At 42.1% G+C, this 23,264-nt stretch overlaps 1 protein-coding gene across 3 annotated transcripts; it reads left to right on the forward strand.

Moving 5' to 3' along the window:
• The first annotated feature begins 1,544 nt into the window (after positions 1–1,544).
• On the forward strand, positions 1,545–21,345 carry oplah (5-oxoprolinase, ATP-hydrolysing). Of its 3 annotated transcripts, XM_049564643.1 has the most exons (28): positions 1,545–1,670; positions 3,070–3,276; positions 3,930–4,121; positions 5,096–5,210; positions 6,941–7,064; positions 7,690–7,885; positions 9,576–9,741; positions 9,962–10,100; positions 11,424–11,491; positions 12,043–12,218; positions 12,923–13,048; positions 13,194–13,306; positions 13,393–13,563; positions 13,655–13,792; positions 14,104–14,242; positions 14,452–14,564; positions 15,391–15,542; positions 15,704–15,864; positions 15,974–16,075; positions 16,178–16,352; positions 18,109–18,293; positions 18,395–18,541; positions 18,631–18,765; positions 18,917–19,066; positions 19,258–19,415; positions 19,625–19,785; positions 19,919–20,016; positions 20,451–21,345. In XM_049564643.1, exons 2-28 carry the CDS (start codon positions 3,106–3,108, stop codon positions 20,601–20,603), a joined length of 3,924 nt encoding a protein of 1,307 aa, XP_049420600.1. In that variant the 5' UTR covers positions 1,545–1,670; positions 3,070–3,105; the 3' UTR covers positions 20,604–21,345. The 3 variants fall into 3 exon arrangements, with proteins under 3 accessions (XP_049420600.1, XP_049420601.1, XP_049420602.1); XM_049564644.1 differs by lacking the exons at positions 19,625–19,785; positions 19,919–20,016; positions 20,451–21,345 and having other exon boundaries at positions 18,656–18,765; positions 19,258–19,398; XM_049564645.1 differs by lacking the exons at positions 1,545–1,670; positions 3,070–3,276; positions 3,930–4,121; positions 5,096–5,210; positions 6,941–7,064 and adding an exon at positions 7,086–7,287.
• The last annotated feature ends 1,919 nt before the right edge of the window (positions 21,346–23,264 follow it).

Consider the following 23,264-nt stretch of genomic DNA (forward strand, 5'->3'; position numbering starts at 1 on the left):
CAGCGGTCATCATTGTATGTCTGTATATCACAAAAATACCAAAGAAAATTAGAAATTATTCATTCAATTTAACAATTTTAATAGTTTCTCATAGTTTATTTGGAATACGCATAATGTTTACATACAATGTTTCTGACTTTTTTCCAAAAAAAGAAAAAAAAAACATGACAGAGATAGGTTTGTCTTTCTGAAGGGCATATATAGCAAGTGGCACTGTTTTTAACTTACTGGGAGCTCTTTGAAAACAAGCATATTTCCTAGGTGGCAATCACTCATAAGGGCCCTTTCTCCACCCAGCTTGTTGTTGGAGGGCCCGCTGTGTCAATGCCCTCCCCACAACCTGCACTGTCTATATCCTCCTGAGACCAGAATTTTTGTTTGGTATGCATTTTTAATTTCTCCTAGCTATCAGGGATCAGTAAGACCTGATAAGTATAAAAACCTGAACACTGTCAACAATTATTATGTCCCAATGTCCTCAAATGAGAAGACAATAAAGTCCCAATGTCCTAAAACGAGTACTTCCTAATTAAGAGCATCTTGCTTCTGTTGCAAAAATTGGTCAACTTTGTTGCCATATCAAACTACAAACATTATTAATCCTTAATAAACGAGTTTCAACCATAAAATGTGATCAGGTTTTGGGCCTTGTTCACCAGGCTGACTTGGCAGAGATGGCTGCCATCTTGTTTTTACATTGATGAGTGTAGATTGTGCTCTTACTACCGGTAGATGGGACAAAAATGTATCCGTGAATGAGGACAACAAGTCTAAGGTAAGTAGAAGTATAAGGTCAAGTTAACCCAAAATGTGATGTTCACATTTGAGGACACAGGGGCTCAGGAGGATATTTCCATCCTTGGGTCAGCTGTATCCATTTACTGCCATGATCAGCCTGTACTACCAGTGACTGGTCAACAGATGTCACCATAGGTGCAGATCTCAGGAGAGGGGGCGGGCCTCCCAAATAAAAACATGAAACTAGGTTACTTTTATTTTGACAAAATTAAGGTCATGTGCACAATATTGATGCAGGAAAGGCACAAATTGGTGCACGGAAATTCACTAGAATGAAGGAAATTAAGTGTTTGGTGCTGAAAATGTTCTGGCAGAGGACCCCAAGGACAGTTTGCATTCATGGAGGAGAGGGTTAGATAATTACAGACATATAACTATTATGAATACAGATTATAAGATACTTGATTACATGATGTATTACAAAAATATATATATAAAAAAAGAGCAAAACTGCAATTAAAGGACGGTTAATGTGAGGTAATTTGAGTATTCTAATAGAAACCGTGTATAAACCAGACACAAAAGGATTTTATTTTATTTATCTTTAGTCTGTCAGGTAATAAAAGCCACTGAAAAAGTTCATGATAATAAAAAAAATGCAGCTTCTCCTAATTGCAATGTCATTTAGACTCATTATGGAATTGTGAATCCCTCTCTGTCACATATTTCAGGCAGCAGGTGGTCAAGGTGAAAAACTGTGCAGCTCTCATGTAACACCGGCTCCTCTCAGGGGGGCGGAGCTTAAACCCTCAGTCAGCTGCACACACAGATAGAACTGTGAGTTCTTGGCGGAAAGGTGAAGGTAGGACGATCTGATAGTCAACGGATTATCAAAGATTAACACTCTGTGACGGTGCAGCAGCCACGGACAGGTGAGTAAAAATGTCTGTAACCGTCAGATTGTCCAAAACTGTAGCTTTGTTGCAGTGAGATCGGTGTGTGCATGCTCCCGCTGCACACAGACTGTGAATGGGCTGCAGACACAACATGCTGAGCCGCTGACAATTCAAGTATTTAGAGCTTGTTTCGATTGCATTGACAGTGCAGTGCTCATATGTATCCTGCATGTCTCTGAAACAGGCTAATAATAAAACATGTATTCCTGCAGAATCCGCTGCGACTGTGTGTGAGCCTTATCTGTGGCTGCTCCATGTTGACCGTCTGGGTCATTGATATTCCTGCAGAGTTCCTCTGGCTTTCCCCCTTTTTGTGGTGATGCAATATCCCTTTAAAATTGCACCTTCTAAAAACATGCAATATTTAGACATAACATCATGTTTAAACTCACATCTCTGACATGTTTTATAAAAGACAATGCAGACAAATACAAAGAGATTGTCTCAAACCAGCTCAGAAAAGCCAAGTTAAAAGGTAACTTTTAAACCTGGACCCTTTCTCCCATAGTTTTGTTTCCAAGTGACTAATAGGAGGAGCAACAGTTTTTGAAATAGGTCAATCATTGAGGGAGATGGCTGCAGCTGTAAAGGGCTTCAGTATAACCACTTGTAGTCAATTTACATCCATAAAAGTTTTTTTTTTTTTTTTTTTCAGCTGACAGGCTCAGATTGGTATTCTAGGTATCTGACAACATTATGGAGAGGATCCCTACAGAGATAGACCTTTCTGTTCAACTGAAAGCAGCCCTGAAATCATCATTTTTCAACACACCAGACCTCATTTAAATAAAGAGTAATTTAAGCCTGTATAGAGCCAGCTTATTCTTACATATAAGTGGGTGAATTAAGGGTTAATTTCAGTCAAACCAGAGTTGGTGATTCTTGGCACAGTAAAAGACAAACCAAGACAGCTTTTGTGCATTATATTTTGTTTCTGTTTACTCTGAATGAAGTGTGTTTTACAATGATAAAATCACTGTTTTTTTTAAAATGGAGTTTGGTGGGTTTGGTGATAGTGATTTTGAGGCTGTTTCTGAGTGAACAAAGTTGATCTTAATCTTTACCAAAAAGGTCTGTCTCTGTAGGGATCCTTTCCATAATGTTGTCAGACACTTTGATTAACAATCTGAGCCTGTCAGTGGCAAAACAAGCCCTTTTAGTGGATGTAACCCTTGAGAGCCTGGGAGAGAAAGGACTGACTTATATAAACCTTGGTGGTTGACTAGAAATGCAGGTAGAGGGGGGCAGATGCAAAGTAGTTGTGTCACTGTATTGATTTTGTCAATGAACGAGTATCTCTGCTGTTCTCTTATCAGTACGGTGTTCCAGAGTGGATAATCTCTCTCTTTCTTTTACCCTCTGTGACTCCGGTTAGTCATACACACACGAGCAGCTCTTTTCTCTCTTCACCATGGCTGAGACTAAGGGGAAATTCGACTTTGCCATCGACCGGGGCGGCACCTTCACCGATGTGTTCACCCGGCTGCCTGATGGCCGAGAGAGAGTCCTGAAACTGCTGTCCAGGGACCCCCAGAACTACAAGGACGCTCCCACTGAGGGGATCCGCAGAGTCCTGGAAGAGGTAATGTGACGGATGGATGGATGAAATATTGAAACTTTATAGTTATTTTTCCATTTATACAAAGAGTTTTGTGGAATTACACGTTACAAAGTGTGGTTGAGATTTTCTAGATAGCCGATTTGACTTGGAAGTACCACATCCTAAACTTTGCTTTTCGTTTCCTTATGTGCTCCTCATTAGATTAAATTCTGGTCACAGCTAAGACATGTTACTATGAGATGAGTCTGACGTACCTAGTAATAAAATTGTCTTTCAAAAAAGCAGCTGCTGAACATTGGCATACATGTACATGTTGCCGCAGGCATGAAATGCGACCCTGTCTGTATATATCGTCATGTGGTGGAAGAGGAATGTATGGTGCAATGATCCATGTAGCTTCTGTGATTCATTACCGTGAAATGGAAAATGTCAGTACAGTCTTTGCTCATGAAATCAACAGTAAAACAGAAACAGTGTGAAGCAGGGATCAAAACTTTCAGCTAAATAATTCTCAGTTTTGTTGCTGTTATATTTTACAATAAGATAATTAATGAGCAGACATGTGAATGCTGTCTGCAAACTAGATCAGACAGAAACAGTTGTATAATCACTGTTACATCTCTATCATGTGCATGAACAGTACATGATACATGTTTGTGTGTATTTATTGACAGGAAACAGGGCAGGCTTTCCCTCGTGACCAGCCTGTAGACACCTCTCTGATCGGCTGGATCCGAATGGGCACAACGGTGGCAACCAACGCGTTACTGGAGAGAGAGGGCGAAAGGACTGCGCTCCTGGTCACACGGGGCTTCAAGGACTTGCTGCACATCGGCACACAGGCCAGGCCGAAGCTGTTTGATCTGGTTGGTAATTGGTCTACAGTGCGACATTGGTCTATAACTTGCACAAGCTACGCTAAATCAGTCTGTGAGATGAATGAAGTTACCGCAGTAGCACACGTACAATACTGTCGGCTTTTTCCACTGTCACTTCTGGCCATGCAGAGTCAAGCCTTGCTGCGCCGATTTGGGTTTCCATTATTTGTTAAGACGCACCGTACCACGCCGAGCTGCGCCAGAAATGGACCTTCTCCGCAGTAGGTTCAAAAGCCGGGCCGCCCGCCCTCAAGCAGGTAGTGGTGACGTCTTGCTAACTGCAGCCAACCTCTGACAACTCCGCTTCTTCCCCTAAAACAAGCCGTGTGTGTTGGAAGACTCCTCTGCTGCTTGAAAACTCAACATTTCCTTTTTTTTTTTTTCCTTAGCTTAAGTTAGGTCAAGAGCCTATGTTAACGATATGTAATCAGAAAGGATTCATTGTCCTGTTGGCCTCCTTCTCTGTGCCACAATATGGGCATTGACCACAGACTGCTGTCTTGTATTCTGTCTACTTCTCTTGTTTTTTTTGCCATTGTTAGCTTATGCTTTCCATGCTTTCCGGCTAAGCTTGGCCTCTACCACATACTGCAGACAAACACGGTGTGGAGTATGACGTACATACTGTATACTGCGTTCGTCTGGAGTATGCAGCAGGCAGTTTGGAGTACAGCCCATGTTTAGACATTATTTTGTGTGACAGGAACAGGGGGCGGGTCTTGGAGTTTGCCCCCACACCAGTTGTACCATTAATGGTTTAAATGATCACTTATCAGTGAAGCTGATGCTCCGCTGCAGAGCGAGCTGTCTTAAACACAGCGTCCTGTTTGCATGTTGTGTTCATTCTTATCTGTGTATCACATGTTGGTCAGATGTTCTCTAGTCGGGATACCCGCTTTGAATTTACATACCCTGCTTGTGTGTGTGTGTGTGTGTGTGTGTGTGTGTGTGTGTTTGTGCAGGAGGTGGCAGTTCCTGAAGTGCTGTATGAAGAGGTAATAGAGGTGGATGAGCGTGTTGTTCTCCAGCAAGATGGCTGCCAGCTGGCCAGAAAAGATCCCAGACGTATTGTCACAGGTGTGAAACACAACTACTTTCTTCTCTTTTATCTGAGTCATAAAGTTTTGGACGAATCCCGAAATGATTTACAAACTTGTGCTTTGGTTTACGACTAAATGCTTCCTAAACTTACGACATGCCCATCAGTCTCAGCTGTACTTTGTGTTTAGTGCTAATTAGCTAATGTTAGCATGCTAATACGCTAAACTAAGATGGTGAACATGGTGAACATTATACCTGCCAAACATCAACAGGTTAGCATTGTCATTGTTAGCAACCTTATGCTAGCATTTAGTAGAGTCTCAGAGAGCCTCAGACTGGCTGTAGACTCTTGTAGAGTTTTGTTAATACATATATAGTACAGTTTACATACAGTTTTATATTGATATTGATATCTATTTCGAACATGTAAAAAAAAGATAAGAAAGAAAGTAGTAAACCTATCTTAGTATATAATATAAATTATTAATTATCCGTGATTAACAAGTATAAACCAGTCCAAATGTAAATATATTATTATATATTTACATATTCTCGTGATCTCAAGACGGGGGTTTGGGATTTTTTTTTTGTTTTTAATTTGGCACAAATGTCCACCTGAACTCCAGAATGAACTGATTAGAAATTGGATAAATTGGTGGTTGAAGGTCAAAGGTCACTGTGACTCTACATCCATCTTATTCTCATGAACTCAGTATCTCAAGAATGTGGTTTGGGATTTTTTTTTCTTTTTTTACTCAAATTTGGCACAAACGTCCACCTGAACTCCAGAATGAACTGATTGGAATTTGGTGGTTGAACGTCAAAGGTCACTGTGACTCTACATCCGTCTTATTCTCATGAACTCAATCTCAAGAATGTGGTTTGGGATTTTTTTTTCTTTTTTTACTCAAATTTGGCACAAACGTCCACTTTAACTCCAGAATGAACTGATAAGAATTTGGTGGTTGAAGGTCAAAGGTCACTGTGACCTTACAAAACATTTATTTATTGATATATCAAACTAGAAAAAAAAACCCTCTTGAGATTAAAAAACTGTTTTTCAAGAGTGTCCTGGCCGAGACAGTTAGCAACATAAGTTATAGACAGACAACGAAAGTACAAAATAAAAAATTCACAGCACCAGTACTTTGAAACGGCCGAGAGGAACCAATGACTGCAACTTCAAGTCCTTCTGCAGAAGAAGGACTTGAAGGACTGAAACTGTTCTGATCGTAAAGATCTGTGCTGCCGGGGGGAAGATGTGTGTGAAGCATCCATGTTTTTACAAAAATATATGCAAACTGTAACTGTAAGTGCAACTTGACTGGTGCTCGGAGGCATTCAACCATGAGGTGATAATTCTAGTTTTTATATCAGTAACTAAACTTGCTGCAGCTGCTTGAAAAGTTCAAGCACAGAAACAAGACTAAGACTCTACAGTCAATCTCCTGCAGCTCTGTGAGGCTATAAGTCTTGTTTTACTACGCATGCATTCTTTATTTTGAAATGTTGAATGATTATGTAAATATATGCACCAGACCCATCTGTTTGATTGTTTTCTGACTCTTGTCTCACCTCTACCTACAAATCTCCCCTCTTGTTTCCCTCAGCATTTCCTCTGTGTCTGTTCTTAACCCAACAAAGGCAATATTCTGTATTTTGTGGGGTGTAATTGCAGGAATGTGAGCTCAGTCTATGGGCACACACATGAGAGCCTTGCCTGAAGTAATCCTGATAATCTCTGTCTTTGTGCTTGTGTCCCTCAGGCAGCACCGGGGATTCTCTGGAGGTGTGGAGGGAGCTGGATCTGCAGCAGGTTGAAAAGGACCTGAGGGGAGTTTTGTCTCGCGGGATCACCAGTCTCGCCGTCCTTCTGCTGCACTCGTACACGTCAGTAGTACAGCTTGTTTTTGAACCTTCAGGGGTAGGGGAATATTTACTCAAGATCATAATCTGATATTTTTTTCTTGGCTACCCAGGCCGTCACTCCAAGCCTGGAACAGATTATATTTTTTCTTTTACGTCTACTACTCACTTTGTGTTTTCTCTTTATCACTGTATACTCAGTTATGTAATCCCTGCCCTGGATCTCTCTGTCTCTGTGGGAGTAGTGGTATGTACACTGTACATGTCAGAAGTGTCTGGTGTCCAATAGGCGGTTTCTGTTGTGTGTGGTTTAGTGGGTGAGAGTTAATGTTTTTCTTTCCATAACTCGCTTAACTTCAAGTCATTTCTATGTATTTCTTGAAACATACACACACTATTGGCTGTTACCTCGAATTCACTCTAGTTCCAAGTCGTGAAAGTGATCAAAGCGGATAAATTGGATTGAGTTGAAAAGGTTCTTTCAGGAAAGCAGCAGTTGACCAACATTTTTGCTTCCTCTCACGTCTCACAGACAAAGCTTTTAAGTGAAGACACAATAGACTGCAGAGCGGCGGTGAAATTGTACAAGAGGTTTGACTTGCATTCCAGCCCCACCCCATTCCCCTCTCCCCTTCTCTCTTTCCTTCAGATGGTCCGATCATGAGAAAGCAGTGGGCTCCCTGGCTCGTCGTCTGGGCTTCACCCAGGTGTCTCTGTCCAGCGAGGTCATGCCCATGGTGCGCGCGGTGCCGCGAGGCTACACCGTCTGCGCAGACGCCTACCTCACACCTAAAATTCATCAGTATTTAAAAGGCTTTACCTCCGGGTTCAAGGGTGGCCTGAAGGTGTGTTTCCTACATCAATATGTGTGTGTTTGTTTTTGTGTTGATACAAAATACTGCATATTTTTTTTTGTAAGGTGCTTGGACTACTGTAGAGGTATAAATCAGGTCATTTGTGGTCTCCCCCCTACGACAGGATTTTCTAGATGGTCCTGTTATGGTCTCATTCCTACAAAGACAATATTCCTACTAGGGCTGCACCTGACCAAGAATTTTCCTAGTTTCCTAGGCCATTAGTCGACTAGTAGTAGACTAGTAATGAACCTTCATTAATATAGGCCTATATTTTATCTACAAGTGCACGTCACACACTGAGCGAGCCGCCTGTTAATGACGCTGTGCGCTAATGGGCATGTAGCTACTTCCATGTTTCAGATACGTCATGTTTGTAGTCGACCAATGAAGATGAGTTTACATATCACCTTGGGTTCGTCCTTCACCTTCTCAAAATGATCCCACACTTTGGATTTCCTGCCCGACATGTTATTAACTAGCCTGTGGAATAACCGCAGGTACCAGCCCTGGAAATTAACCTGACTTAAATTCCCACCTGTTCCAGACATATAGGTTTTGATTTATTTTGACGAGGCGCAGCTCCTGATAGAATTTTACCTTTCTGGTCGACTAACGTTTTGTTGACTGTTAGGAGGCAGCCCTAATTTCTACTAAGCTATGTACCTGGTAGTGTTGCACGGTATACCGGTACTAAAATAGTACCGTGGTACTAGAGTATTCCAAACGGTACTATACTGCATTTGGAAAATACCGGTACTTTTTAAATTGATTCAATTCATTCATTTATTTAATTCATTTATGCACATAAACGCCTTCCTTGTTCCTATTGGAGCACATATTGTGCAAGTGGTGTGTATGACAACACCTGTATCAACATTCGCAGCTGGCGTACATGAAAGGGAGACAACATGAGACAACACCAACTTGGTGAAACATTTGAGCAACCAAACGGTGACGTCCGTACCAAGGTACTTACCAAACCATGATTTTTTGGTACCGTTACACCCCTACTATTTATTGTTCTAAAGGTTTGTAGCCAAAAGGACTTTTCCTTAGGAAAAGAACCCAAGAGTATCGAAAAGTATCGAAACTCATATTGGTATTGGTACCGAAACAAAGATTTTGGTATCATGATAACACTAGTACCTGGCTAATGAAAATGAATACCGCGCACACTTTGATTAGTGTGATCTAACATGTCGTTTGTCGCGTTAACAGCTGGAGTCACTTGTGCCATTTTGCTTCTCTGCATCTCCATCAGTGGTGGAGTTGTTCGACTCTGCAAACACAGCCTCCCTTTTTCATTCCTTCTCCCACCTTCTCGAAGAGGTAGCTGTTGTGATATTTGCACATATCCAAACCTGTTGGATCTCTGCCTCAGCCTTGCAAACTGTTGGCTAGTTGGCTTGTGCACAAAGCATCCATGACAACAGCAATGCACAGAAGCCAGAGGTTGTGTATCACAAACTGCGCTAAAAATCCCAGTTGAGATGCATATTCTGATACCGGCATATCACACATTTCTTTATCAGGAAAACCTACTTACAGAATAAGGCCTGATTGTGATTTGATATTATATTTGGAACATTGTTATATTTGGACTTCTAGTGGATTAGTATGCATGTAAAAATAGTCATTAAAATGATCTCCTCCATCTCTTATTTCCTTCTGTCCTCAGGATGTGGACGTCCTGTTCATGCAGTCAGATGGCGGTCTGACTCCCATGGAGCAGTTCTGCGGTTCACGGGCCATCCTCTCTGGCCCAGCAGGGGGTGTGGTGGGATACGCCATCACTTCATACAGCCAAATGGAGAAAAAACCTGTGATAGGCTTTGACATGGGTGGTGAGTGAAGGAATGCAGAGGAACACTGTTTGTACTTTGAACAGTTAGTGAATTATTACAAGTAACGTTGTGGTATTAAGTGCATAGATGAATTACAGATTTTTAAAAAAGGGGGAAAAATGTCTTTAGGTGTTTGATACAGGAGAAGTGCTCTTTTGTACAGATGTCAGCTTTTCATGCATGTTGTCTGTCTGACTCTCTCTGTCTCGTCTCTCTCCAGGAACATCCACTGACGTAAGTCGATATGCCGGCCAGTACGAACACGTGTTTGAGGCCACCACAGCTGGAGTCACCCTGCAGGCACCTCAGCTGGACATCAACACTGTAGCTGCAGGCGGAGGATCACGGCTCTTCTTCAGGTCTGTTAGTCAATCACCAGTTTGACACATCTTGTGAAAAACATGTTTGTATATGACTTAGTGGGGAAATCTACCAATTAAACATATCAAAGTCTGTTAAAGGTCTTGGGGAGTACTACTGCATATGTGGAAAAATGTTGTATAAAGCCTACTGCAGCTCTAGAGCTGCATAAAATCAGATAAATTGCCTTTAATGATGTCACTTGAGTCAGATTGATCTGGAGCTGAAGACCAAAAGTTTCAAAATGAACAGAATCTGAGAAAATGGAGAAAGAAATGAGCTTACCAGACCTCTGTAGTGCCCCATTTCAGCTGTACATTAGCTGTCACTAGCAGAACAATGCATCAGTGGAGTACTCTTTTAGGTAAGACATCATGGTGGGCTAAAATCAGTTTGTCATACACAACTTTTTAAAGACTACTTATGGACACTGATTGCTCACATTGTGATTTGATTCCACCTGGTTGCTTGAAGTTCACATAGGCAGGGTGCAGTCATGTGGTGAGCAAATGAAAGAGTGTGAAGAAACAATATGGATTGTAATTTACTGAAACACAAATAGGGGAATTGCTTAAAGCCGGAGTGTGGGACTTGTATTTATAAATGAATGTTCGGCCTGTTCAAGCCCTTGCCGAATGTCTTCACACAAAGCTGATTAAGCCTGTCGCCACCAGCGAACCTTTCTGTATTTCACACTGTACTGCAGTTGTGGTGTCTTGGCTCTGTGGCGTTTTTTGTAACAGCAAGCTGGCACATGCGAAGCCATGGGTTTTACTTTAACCAGCCAGAGTGAAAGGGGGCGGGAATGGGCAAGAGACCATAGCAACAGAGCAGCAGCTGGGAATATGGTGAAAAATCCTAAGACGCGTCTGAGAAAAGTTTCTGGAGTCGAAGCGCCAGATATGAAAGAAACTCGATGTTCAGAGGAAGATATTTACACGTGAAGACTTTAAAAGAGGCATTCATCATAACCACGCGTCAACAGTGTTTGTGTAATTCCTCTCACTACCAGAAGGGGGAGACAAAGGTTTCATACTCAAGCTTTAACATAACTTTTTGTTCAAGAATTGGCAAAGTGATTACAAAATTGCATCGAATAAAGACGTCACAGCTTTGCTAAAGGTTTGATTGTCTTATAGCTGAGAATAACGACCTCTTAGAGCAATCAATATAATATAAAGGGTATGCAAATGTGTCTGAAAGCTTAATAGTTACATAGATGACTATTGAGGATTTGTATTAAGTCAAATACATTTGTATTTTTCCTGCCATGTAACCGTCTTCCTTTCTCTGTTTGTCTCCTTCCTTTACTTCCCTCTCAGATCAGGGATGTTTGTGGTTGGACCAGAGTCTGCAGGTGCACATCCAGGACCAGCCTGTTACAGAAAAGGTAACCAACTGTTTGTGTTTCCTCCACCATTACTCCCCTTTATTTCTGTTTAACTCTTTCCAGTTTCTTTCAATGCATTTGTGTGATTTCTTCTTTTCAAAGCCTGGTAGATAAACTATACATTTCCATTCACTTTCCTAAACTCCAATCGTTGCGGCCACTCTAAGTAATCAATTCCAGTTGATGCACCCTCCGTTCTGTAAGACAAAAATCCACACACAGCTGGGATGGTTTTGTTCTACTGTCCTGTTCCCCTCCCCTTCTCCTGATGGATAATCTGCGTGAAGGTTGGACATTGGCACAAATTTTCAGATGATATAACTGCAGCTTGTCTCACGCAGTTCTCAGCTGGAACTAAATAGTGAAAAGAAACTCGAGTCCAGCTTCACTGCTGTCGTCCCTTTAGGAGAGCTGGGAAGCGTTCAGCTCCATTTCATGCAACACAAAACTGGAGCATCTAGTGAAGCATTATACACGACAGCATTTGAACACTTAGAACAGCATGAACATGGAGGAAATAATAATACTGATTTGCTGTGGGGTTTTTGTAGGTGGCCCTCTGACTGTCACTGACGCTAACTTAGCCCTGGGTCGACTCCTTCCTTCCTTCTTCCCAAAGATCTTTGGGCCGGGGGAGAATGAACCCCTGTCACTGGAGGAGACCATGAAGCATTTCCATAAACTGAGCCAGGAGATCAACGTCTTCTTGTCTTCCAACCAATCACAGGCACTGATATTTACTGAGATATTAAAGGGACAGTTCACCCCCAAAATCAAATATACATATGTCCCTCTTACCTGTAGTGCTATTCATCAGTCTAGATTGTTTTGCTGTGAGTTACTGAGAGTTGGAGATATCAGCTGTAGAGATGTCTGCCTTCTGTGGAATATAATGGCACCAGATGGCACTCGGCTTGTGGTGCTCAAAGCGCCAAAAAAATACATTTGAAAAACTCACCAGCGATGTCTCTTTCCAGAAATCATGACCCAGTTACTCAAGATAATCCACAGACCTTGTTGTGAGCAGTTTCGTGTCGGAACTATTTTCTTAGTACTGAACTACGCCCATCAAACGTATCAGGGTACAGAAGGAAGTGTGCATCTACTGCTAGCTCACCTAGCACCACTGAGCTAGTTGACATACAGTTTACATTTCTCACTGTCATGAGCACGAGCCTCTTGTCGATGAGTAGATGCACGTTTCCTTCTGCACCATGATACGGTTGGCGGGTGTAGTTCGGTAGAAAGAAAATAGTTCCTACATGAAACTGCACCAAAACAATTCACACTGATAAATAGCATTACACATAAGAGGAAAATATTCTATTTTCAATTTTGAGGTGAACTGCCCCTTTAAGTTGAGTGTCACACCTTAATAATTGTGTAATTAACTGTTGATGATAAGGCTAAAATATGTTTTTATGTTTTCAGTCGCAGGTTAGCACAAACGGGGCCAACCACTCCCACAACTCAGAGATGAGTGTGGAGGAGGTCGCCATGGGATTCATTCGCGTTGCAAATGAAGCCATGTGCCGGCCAATCAGAGCTCTGACACAGGTATTTCTGGTTTCAGAGTCTCAACCCCCAGCTGTTTGATTTGTTTTATGTGTCAAACATATAAAATCATGTTTTTTCCCCCTTTCTCTGTCTCCCCTGTCTCTGTCACGTTCTCATTCCTCCCCCATCTTCCCCACCGCCATAGGCTAAGGGCCACGACACATCTCAGCATGTGTTGGCATGTTTCGGGGGCGCAGGTGGCCAACATGCCTGTGCTATCGCCAGGGCCCTGGGGATGAAGACTGTCTTCATACATAAGTAAGGGTGACAGTCTGTGTTTGTCTGTGAGTGTAAGAGAAAGTTGTATTTGTATCCATGTACTATGGGTTTGGCTGTAAATGCAGATACAGCGGCGTGCTCTCAGCCTACGGCCTGGCTCTGGCTGATGTGGTGGAGGAGGTGCAGGAGCCGTGTTCACTACAGTATGAGCAGCAATCTTTCAGCGAGCTTGATCGGAGGGTGGAGCAGCTCTCAAAACGCTGCCATGATACGCTCTGTGCACGTGGATTCACCAGGTGAGCACCTACACAACACTGTGCAGTTTGGGGTTTACCTCATACCTCTCTGGGTACAATGACGCAGCTGTGTGTTTCTTGTCCTCCGCAGCAATCAGATAACCACTGAGGTTTTCCTTCACCTGCGTTACAAGGGCACCGACTGCGCTCTCATGGTTACTGCTGCCGGTCACCCCAGCAACACCCAGTCCTGTCGAGCTGGAGACTTCCGCAGTGCCTTCACCAAGCGGTTAGCTCTTCCTTTACGCATTTGCTTGATGATTTGCTAATTTATTCATGCAGTGAGCTGTTGCCTGGAACATTCATTCACTCATGAGTAGATGAATCATTGCCACTTGCACTTTTGCTCCTTTGTGCCCTTAAGTTTACATTGTATAAGCAAACACACCGTCAAGTTAATGTGTCATTTCTCCATAGGAGATAAGCTCAGTCAACTTTGCAGCTGGTGTTTGTTTACACTACTCGTGGCTTCTAATGTTCCTCAAACCTCGATAACTCCACGCTCCTGCCTCCACCTCCTCTGTTTATGTCTTCTTTTAGTTATCTGAAGGAGTTTGGATTCACTATTCCAGACAGACCCATCGTGGTTGACGACATCAGAGTGAGGGGTTGTGGGAAGTCTGGTATCAAGTCGGTGTATAAAGCAAAGACGGGGCGTGGACAGACGAAACCAGTCACGGTGCACAGACTCTCTTATACATACAGTACATACAGCTTAACATGTCATATACATGTAAGCACACAGACATGTCCTTTCACACAGATATACATTATGCTTTGATAGATAATGATAAAGACATAAATTTATTCATTTATTTTCATTAAAATAAACTTCCTGGTCTGAAAACAGTCACCTTGTGTCAATTTTAACTCTGCTCCTCTCTGCAGATGACCAAGTGTTACTTCGAGGAAGGTTACCTGGACACCAGTGTGTATCTATGGGAGCAGCTGCCATGTGGTCACAGCATCCAGGGACCAGCCATCATCATTGACAAAAACAGGCAGGCATTTTCCCCTCATTACTATTACTAGCTTTTTAAATCAACATCAGTGAGTGAAGCCTTTTTTTAGAGATGTGACGAGCCAATTCTACGTTTTGGTATTGGGGCAGATCCAGAGGTATTTTAATATACAACATAGGAAGAAGGCAATGAGCAACGAAGGAAGAAAGGACCCAAAAAATCTGCAAAATAATGGTAAAAAAAAAAAGGGGGAAAAACAAGGAAATGACTGGGGAAATGTGCTTAAAATTTATCGATAAAATTCTGTAACATTATGTTAAAATGTAATAATAACTAGATATTTTCTTTTTTCCCCCCATTTTTTTAAATAATGTTTTTAAATCTATTGATTTTTTTTTTTTTTTGAATTTTTTTTTGCAGTTTGTGGGGACATTTCTGACCAAGTTGCTCATGTTTGTGAAAGAAATCGCACCAATTTGTTCGAGGTTCAAAACTTGTAAAAGGTGTCTGAAAGCAGCACGAGAAAAGCAAAGTTGCTCCAGGTTTCAAAGTGTTAATGGATCTGCATCACTAAAGGAAAAAGGAAAAAATCAAATCCTTTCTTTATTGAACTCCACTGTTCTGAGTGTATTTGTATACAAATGTCTGCATTTAATTTTTTATGTTGTGTGTTTTATTTGTTGTCTCAATGGCCAATTTAACATCAGGCCGAGGGACATCAGTTGATGATGATCCTTTAGGTTAACACTGGCTTAACACTTATAATAACACTTAGAATAAATGAATAGATTTTAAAAAAAAAACTTAACCTGTCTAAACATCTCTCTTGTGTATATTTATACATTTATTTTTTTCGCTCTATCAGCACCATCCTGGTGGAGCCCTGCTGTGAGGCCCGTCTGACAGAAGGGGGCGATGTTTGTATCGCTGTAGGCTCTGACCCTCACTGCGCTCTGGGCACTGAGCTCAACACGGTGCAGCTCTCCATCTTCTCCCATCGCTTCATGAGCATAGCAGGTACTCCAGCAGAGGAAAGAGGAGGGAATGAGGAAGGAGTTAAAGGTTATTTGGGAGAAACTGGGAGAAGGAAGGCAGAAAATGTGGGAGCATGGGGTAAAGCTTGGGTCATTAAAAGATTTTCTTAACAGCTGTTCTGTTCCACCTCTCTTCCTCTACAGAACAGATGGGGAGAGTTCTCCAAAGAACCTCCATCTCCACCAACATCAAGGAACGTCTGGACTTCTCCTGTGCTGTGTTCGGACCAGACGGTGGTTTAGTGTCTAATGCGCCCCACATCCCTGTCCACCTGGGGGCCATGCAGGAGACCGTCCAGTACCAGGTGCAGGAAGTGTGCTTCTCCTGAGTTTAGACAAACTACTGAAACACTGAAGTATTAACACCATACTGTGACACAGAGAATGATCTGTTTCTTTTTCTTATCCATGCAGATGAAATCTTTGGGGAACAAGCTAAAAGAAGGCGACGTGATTCTCAGTAACCACCCCTGTGCCGGGGGCAGCCACCTCCCAGACCTCACAGTCATCACACCGGTCAGTCTGTCCAGCTTTGTGTCTGCATCCTTGCTCTCCCCACTATTAATTTTTCCTTTTCACTACTTATCCTCCTTTATCTTTCCTCCTTTCTCCCCCCAGGTGTTCAGGAAAGGGATTAGCAGGCCAGTGTTCTTTGTAGCCAGCAGAGGGCACCATGCTGACATTGGAGGCATCACTCCGGGCTCCATGCCCCCCCACTCCACCTCCCTTCAGCAGGAGGGGGCCGTCTTCATTTCCTTTAAACTTGTCACTGGTGGCGTCTTCCAGGAGGAGGGTAAGAGGAGGAGGAGGGTGAACCAGAAATGAATGTGAGAGACTGATGAAAGGAGGAAACAGAGATAACACAGAACTGTATCTTGTCAATAGATAAAGAGTCTCTTCTTTGTATTTTTCACATGATATTGCTGGAGTGTTACATGTGTGTATGTGTATCTATACGTTAACCAAATAACTACAAACAACTGATACTTACTGTGCGTTCTAATACCCGTACTACCATACTATATAGCATGCCAGAAAAAGATTTAGTGTGTCCCAGTACATAGTGTGTCAAATGCAGTCTGCCAGAAATACCAGGATGTTCTACTACATCCAGTCTGATTTTGCAGTCTGCAAGCCAGCATGCTTCTCTGGCTATTCTGACCCACGATCCTTTGCACAGTGGACGATATGTCACATCAACTGAGCCGCAAATAGATGACAGCTGTTTGACCTCACCATAAAAATAACAATGACAGAGAACTTCAGATGTAATTAAACTACATACATCACAAAGTAACAACAGCAGATCTCTGCAGGTTGATTTGCATCTCTGGCGAACTCAGTAAGTGGTGTTAGTTTTATTTCCAAGGTAACACATATAAAAGCAAGAGGGTCAAAGTTCAGTGTAATGTTATGAGACAGTAGTTTGTCACAGTTGTGTGCATACTGCATGCAACAGTACGTACTTTTGAAATACAACTGTACTACCTACTGACTGTGAACGCACCCTTATTGATATTACCTTCTTTATTTTTCGAAGCTTACCATCTTACCTGAGATGAGTAATACACCATTATTAGTCGCCTGTATTTTATGATATTATGTGGTAATGCACTTGTAAGAAGGGACAGGTTTGGAAGAGAAACAAAATGTGAGCGTGAATGCTGTGAAATGGATGGGTGGTCATGTGTCACATCAAGAACGTCACTGTTTGGCAACTGATCCTCATATATCAGAAAGTCTTTGAACGCACCATAAAGGTCAAAATATCCAATAATCGCAAGAACGGTTGAGTTGTTGCAGCTTATATTTCATCAGGATTTTGTTATCCTCTTACAAGATATAGGTAACTATGATCAGCCCAAATGCAATGTAAATAAAAAAAATTATGATTTTTTTTAATGATGACCAATGCTCTGTTAACTTAGGAAATGCACGTCTGTCAATACAGTTTCTTAGACAAGTGCTCCACTTTGTGGCGGACCTGGTGGGAGAGAAAAAGAACAGTGTCTTCCTCCATTTATGCAACTTGATTTTTGTGGCTGCTTCTGTTTTCTTAGTATAAGGTGCAATATTTTCAGTGTTTGATCCTGAAGTAATCCAAAAGTAAACAGATTAAATAATATTATTTGTAATCTGATGCATTACATCTCTAATTATAAAACTTGCCATGCAATTTGTATTCAGTAACTGACTATGTTTGACAAAAACTGGGCCCAACCCTGCTCGAAACTGGGTCTAAATGCAACAAAAATATAACTTTAACAAGACAAATTTATGCGACTGATGCATTACCTATCTTGCAAACTGGAAGGTCAGAAGTCTGCCAAGAAAGTTACTGTATGCTTTGGGAAACAGTCATCAGCAATCTTGAGTAGGAGTGTAGTTAATGAGCCGAAATATGACATGAATCAACTTGTTTTGTTTGTCTCAGTGCTCTTATTTAACATTCACACCACTTTTGTGCTCCGTCTCCCCATAATGCATTTCTCCCTCTCTTTTTCCCTCTGGTTTCCTCTCTTTTCCTTTCCCCTCTGTCTCTGTATCAGCTGTAACTGAAGCTCTGATGGCTCCGGCCCAGTACCCAAACTCCTCTGGGACTCGCAATCTCCATGACAACCTGTCAGACCTGCGGGCTCAGGTGGCAGCCAATCAGAGAGGCAGCCAGCTGGTGGGGGAGTTGATTGACAGCTATGGGTTAGCTGTGGTCCAGGCCTACATGGGATACATTCAGGTGACTGTGGCTGCAAGTGAATCAGTATGAAGGAAAAACAAAACTCTGTCACTGGGAAAAGCTTTTTAAAAAGTACTGTTGTACCGCTGTTAATGTTTCAGAGTAACGCAGAGCTGGCAGTGAGGGACATGCTGAGAGACTTTGCACGTCGCCGACGGCAACAGACTGGCTCCCTAGAGGTTGAGTCGGAAGATTTCATGGATGATGGGACTGCAATCAGACTGCGGGTTCAGATTAATGAAGAAAAGGTGAGTAGGAGGATCTCCTCAGGATAATCTGAACATTCTGTCCTGCATGATGAACTGATCAGTTTATATAAAAACCTCCATCACCACAGGGCAGTGCGGTGTTTGACTTCACAGGGACGGGAACAGAGGTTTGGGGGAACTGCAACGCTCCACGTGCCATCACTCTGTCTGCCCTCATCTACTGCCTGCGCTGCATGGTCGGACAGGACATCCCCCTCAATCAGGTAAGGGGTTTACTGTAGGACTCCTGGTGGGTTTGAAGAATGTTTTAAGGTTTTTTTCTTTTTTAAGGTTTGCACTTAAAATTGAAATGCTGAAATGATATTCAGTTGCATATAGTTTGTATTAATCCAGTGTTTCCTTGTTCATATACAGGGCTGTCTCACACCAATCAAAGTCATCATACCTCCAGGCTCAATCCTTCAGCCTTCCCAGAATGCAGCTGTGGTTGGAGGAAATGTACTCACATCCCAGAGAGTGGTGGACGTCATCTTCAGGGCGTTTGAGGTGTGCGCCGCTTCCCAGGTGAGAAAACTGGATTTGTACATTAAAAAAAAATAATCTCAGTGAGCATATTGGCATATGAATTATGCTAATGTGTGATGAGCCCATTAATAACTCAGGTGGTGAATAGATGAGCAGGACAAAACTGTGTGCATGTATGTGATTTTTCTTTGTGTTATTTGCTTATTTATCATCATTCCTGTTTCCATCAGGGCTGCATGAACAACATTTCATTTGGCAGTGAAAGTGTTGGTTACTATGAGACGGTTGCCGGGGGTGCAGGGGCGGGGCCAGGCTGGAACGGACGGAGTGGAGTTCACAGTCACATGACCAACACCCGCATCACCGACCCCGAGATTCTGGAGAAGAGGTCAGATATAAACTCAAGTATTAGCATCCACTAAAAAAGTGTTGTTGTTGTTGTTGTTTTTTATAGAAAAAATAACAATAACAAAACAAAAACAGTTTTCCTCATTTGTCCCCTCCCCAGATTTTCACTGTATGAGTTTTAGGCTCTTTCCAACATCTTATTTATTTAACACTACTGATCTGTGTGTTGCTGCTATTTGCTGTGTTCAGATATCCAGTGATTTTAGAGCAGTTCTCGCTGCGGCCCGGCTCGGGAGGTGCAGGAAAATACTGCGGTGGAGACGGTGTGATGCGCAAACTTCTGTTCAGGAACAAGGTTGTTCTGTCTGTACTGACTGAGAGGCGATCCACCCGTCCCTACGGCCTCCAGGGTAAACTCATGACCCTTTCAACCTGCATGCAGCAGCCATTTTCATGTTTTTTTATTTGGTCTTGAAAGAGAGCATTTTGCTTAGTGACTAGCAGCTGTTTTTTCTTCTGCTCTAACATGTCTCTGCTGTTCAGGGGCTGAGGACGGTGCAGCAGGGCTGAACCTGCTTCACAGAGCAGACGGCAGAGTCCTCAACCTGGGAGCCAAAACCAGTGTCAGCCTTCAGCCCGGGGTGAGACTGCATAATGTGCATGTGTGAAAGATATACTATAAACTATAAACCATAGCAATTATTGAAGTGATATTTTCATGTTGCATGAAAAAATATCATATTCTGAGAACAGAATCTCATTCCAAAATGCAAATTATTTATATAACTGAAAGCAAACGTCTTCAGGATGACTTCAGACATGCTACATTACATCTGCAGTTATTAAAGAGTGTACCATTTCTTGTTGAAATGAGGCACATAAGAAAACCCCTTTGTATTGAGCCTTAAAAAGTTTTTATTTTATTTTCATTTTTCCTTTTGTGTAGCTTTATATTTCAAATATGGTCAAGTACTCTGAAAGTAACCACAATACACACTGGCTTATCCTTTACATTTTAAATTTTTGGTAAGTATAAACTGATGTGTCCACTGAATCTGTGTGTCTCCCCCTACAGGACATGTTCTGCCTCTACACCCCTGGAGGAGGAGGATACGGAACAGAGGAGGCCGCCAACGGAAGACCACAGACCAAGCGCAGGCGCTTGAATGAGACTTTCCCTGAGAGAGGCAGCGTCTTTGAATACAGAATGGCACAAGAGGGAGTGTGAAAGGAAATGAAAAAGAGAGGGAGAGATAACAGACAAGCTGGAGGAGGAGAAGAAGAAAAGAGGTGGGGAATTACAGGAACTCAAGCACAAAGAGAGATGGAGGAGACAGTGGTAGCAACATTATACTGTGAGACATAAAGACGGCACATGTTGAAGTTAGACAGGTGAAACATTTCAAGATGTAGGCGAGCAATAATTTTAGTTTACACTTGTACCAACAGCTTTCACTGTAGTGAACACCACTAGAACAACAAGTTTTTTAGTAACACGGTCTTGCAGAATCTGCTAACATATTTAATACTAAAAGACAATCAGGCTGTACTAACATTAGCAGACCAAATGAGGGAACACTAATAGCTCAGGCACATTTGTGTGTTGGACACATAACGACGTGTCGGCTCAGTTAAATGTAACATTCCACTTTTTAGTTTGAATATTTTTCTATTACTAGAAAAAAAACCAGTCCCATTTTGATAATGTATATCTCAGTGTAAATCCCATTTTATGAAGAACTCAAATTTGGCCCCAAACGTAAGACATAGTTTCTATTTTTGCACACTGAAATGGTTTCAGTTTTAAAATGAATTCAAGTGTAACTGTGCGTGAAAAAAGCCGACCACATGAAGCAGCTGCTAATCTGTTTTAACTGTAACAACCACTTCACTAACACCACCAAGTCACAGTGTGGTGACTCTTCTTCTGTTGTTTTAACAAGACAAATAAACCCCATTTCTACTCATTAGATTGTCCTCTTTTTATTCCTTCCTACTCAATTCAAAGACAGTAGTTTCAGTTATCAGTTTTTAATGGTAGTTCAGGAAGAATGCAGTTGTGATTTTGTTCTGGTGACATGCTGCGTCTCCATATCATGTTAGTAATGTACTGCAGTGTCACTTGTCACAAGTTGTGAATCAACATTGATTTGGCTCATTCAGAGATAATTCTTCATCATGTAAGTCACCAGTTCACAACCTGGGGTCCCAACCCCCACCAGGGGCCGCCGAAGCTTCACAAGGGAGTCTCCAGGCCTTCATGACTTCAATGCGGAGCCTACGCACGTGGCCTTTTGTGAGCATTTATACTTGTGCGGTGGTGTGTCTGTGTCACTCTGCAGTTACACCTCCAAAACACTAGTTAGCAGTGGAGGTTTCTGTGAAGTGCTGTAAAGTTTAGTTGATTCAAAACACACATTAAACACACATTAAACATGGCTTGATAGAGACAATTTCAAACACAAGAACACAAATCAGCTTCACTATAACTCGCAGCATTCACAGGCACAACACGTGTCTTTATCTGGACACATTTCCCCCACAAATACAACATGCTAATGTTTTTAGCACAAGCATATGGCATTTTACATTGTATAAATTAGCCTAACAGATAGCGGACTTTTCCTCTAACTCACATGAACCCAGGGACAACAGCAACATTAAACAAGGGTATAGTTACAAAACAAGGCTCCACTACAACTCACAAAGTTCACTGACAAAACAACTGTCTTATACTAAACACGGTTTCTAAACAAATACAACATGCTAACGTTATTAGCACAAGCCTATGGCATTTTACATTGTATAAATTAACTTGGCGATGAGCGGAGATTTTCTTTACTCCTGTGAAACCAGGATAAATCGCACACAAGACTAAATGTTATTTAGTGGAGACTTTATTGTCTTCACAATTTATTGTTTCTTATCTGTGAAACTAAAGTAAATAAAAGCTTTGTTTCCACTGAGGGAAATGGATTCAGCTTACAGAAACAGACAGGAGGTCTGCGTCATTGGGACGTGTAGTAACATTTCTGGGGAGGTGCACATCAGGCTACAGCGTCCATTTGATGCAGAAGTATAGTCCCGCTTAAAAGGGGTGTTTTTTAAGAAATATACAGCAGGCCTATATCTCAGCATTCCATTCATTTTTATGAAGTACATTTTTTGTTAAGTTTAGATTACCATTCAAGATACAAACTTCTAACGGGAGAAGGACACGTTAAAGACCTGAACACCAGTTATATTCACAGAACCTTCTCTTTCTGCTGAACAGTCCTGTGCCAGTAAAGTACGCAGTTAAAACAGTGATCTTGGTCAGGGAAGTGCAACAGTTAAGACACACACAACCCACCAAGGCCCAGCATGACTGCCGGTCATACATGTAAATTCATGAGAGGGAGTGTTGAGATGTAACTCAGGGTGGTTGTCTGGGGGAGGGGGGCATGTCAATCTTTGAGTAGTGTCCCCTCCTCCCATCTTTGGGTCAGGAATGATCAGGTAGGAGAGGAGGAAGGATGGTGAGGGAGTGCAGGCATGCGTAGGCAGCTGATAAAGAGATAGGGGCCATAGCAGTGGAAGCAGCAGGAGGCTGACGGCTGCCGGACTGTTGATGTAAATCAGTCATTCGTGTGTGTGTGTGTGTGTGTGTGTGTGTGTGTGTGTGTGTGTGTGTCTTAAAATAGATGCCATGGACTGTGGATCAAAGATGGTTTTCTTGTTTTAAGATCACAATTCCTGTGGTAAAACAATCTATCATACTGAGAGGATTTGGGACTCACCCCCGCTGCTGCCTCTCCATCTTCACACTTCATTCACTGGCTAATAGTCGGCTTTTGGTTTTCATTTTGGAAGAATTTGGCACTCTGTGTAAACAGAAAACAAGCATGAA

The sequence above is a fragment of the Epinephelus fuscoguttatus genome, linkage group LG21, assembly GCF_011397635.1.
Source record: "Epinephelus fuscoguttatus linkage group LG21, E.fuscoguttatus.final_Chr_v1".
NCBI classification, from domain to species: Eukaryota; Metazoa; Chordata; class Actinopteri; order Perciformes; family Serranidae; genus Epinephelus; species Epinephelus fuscoguttatus.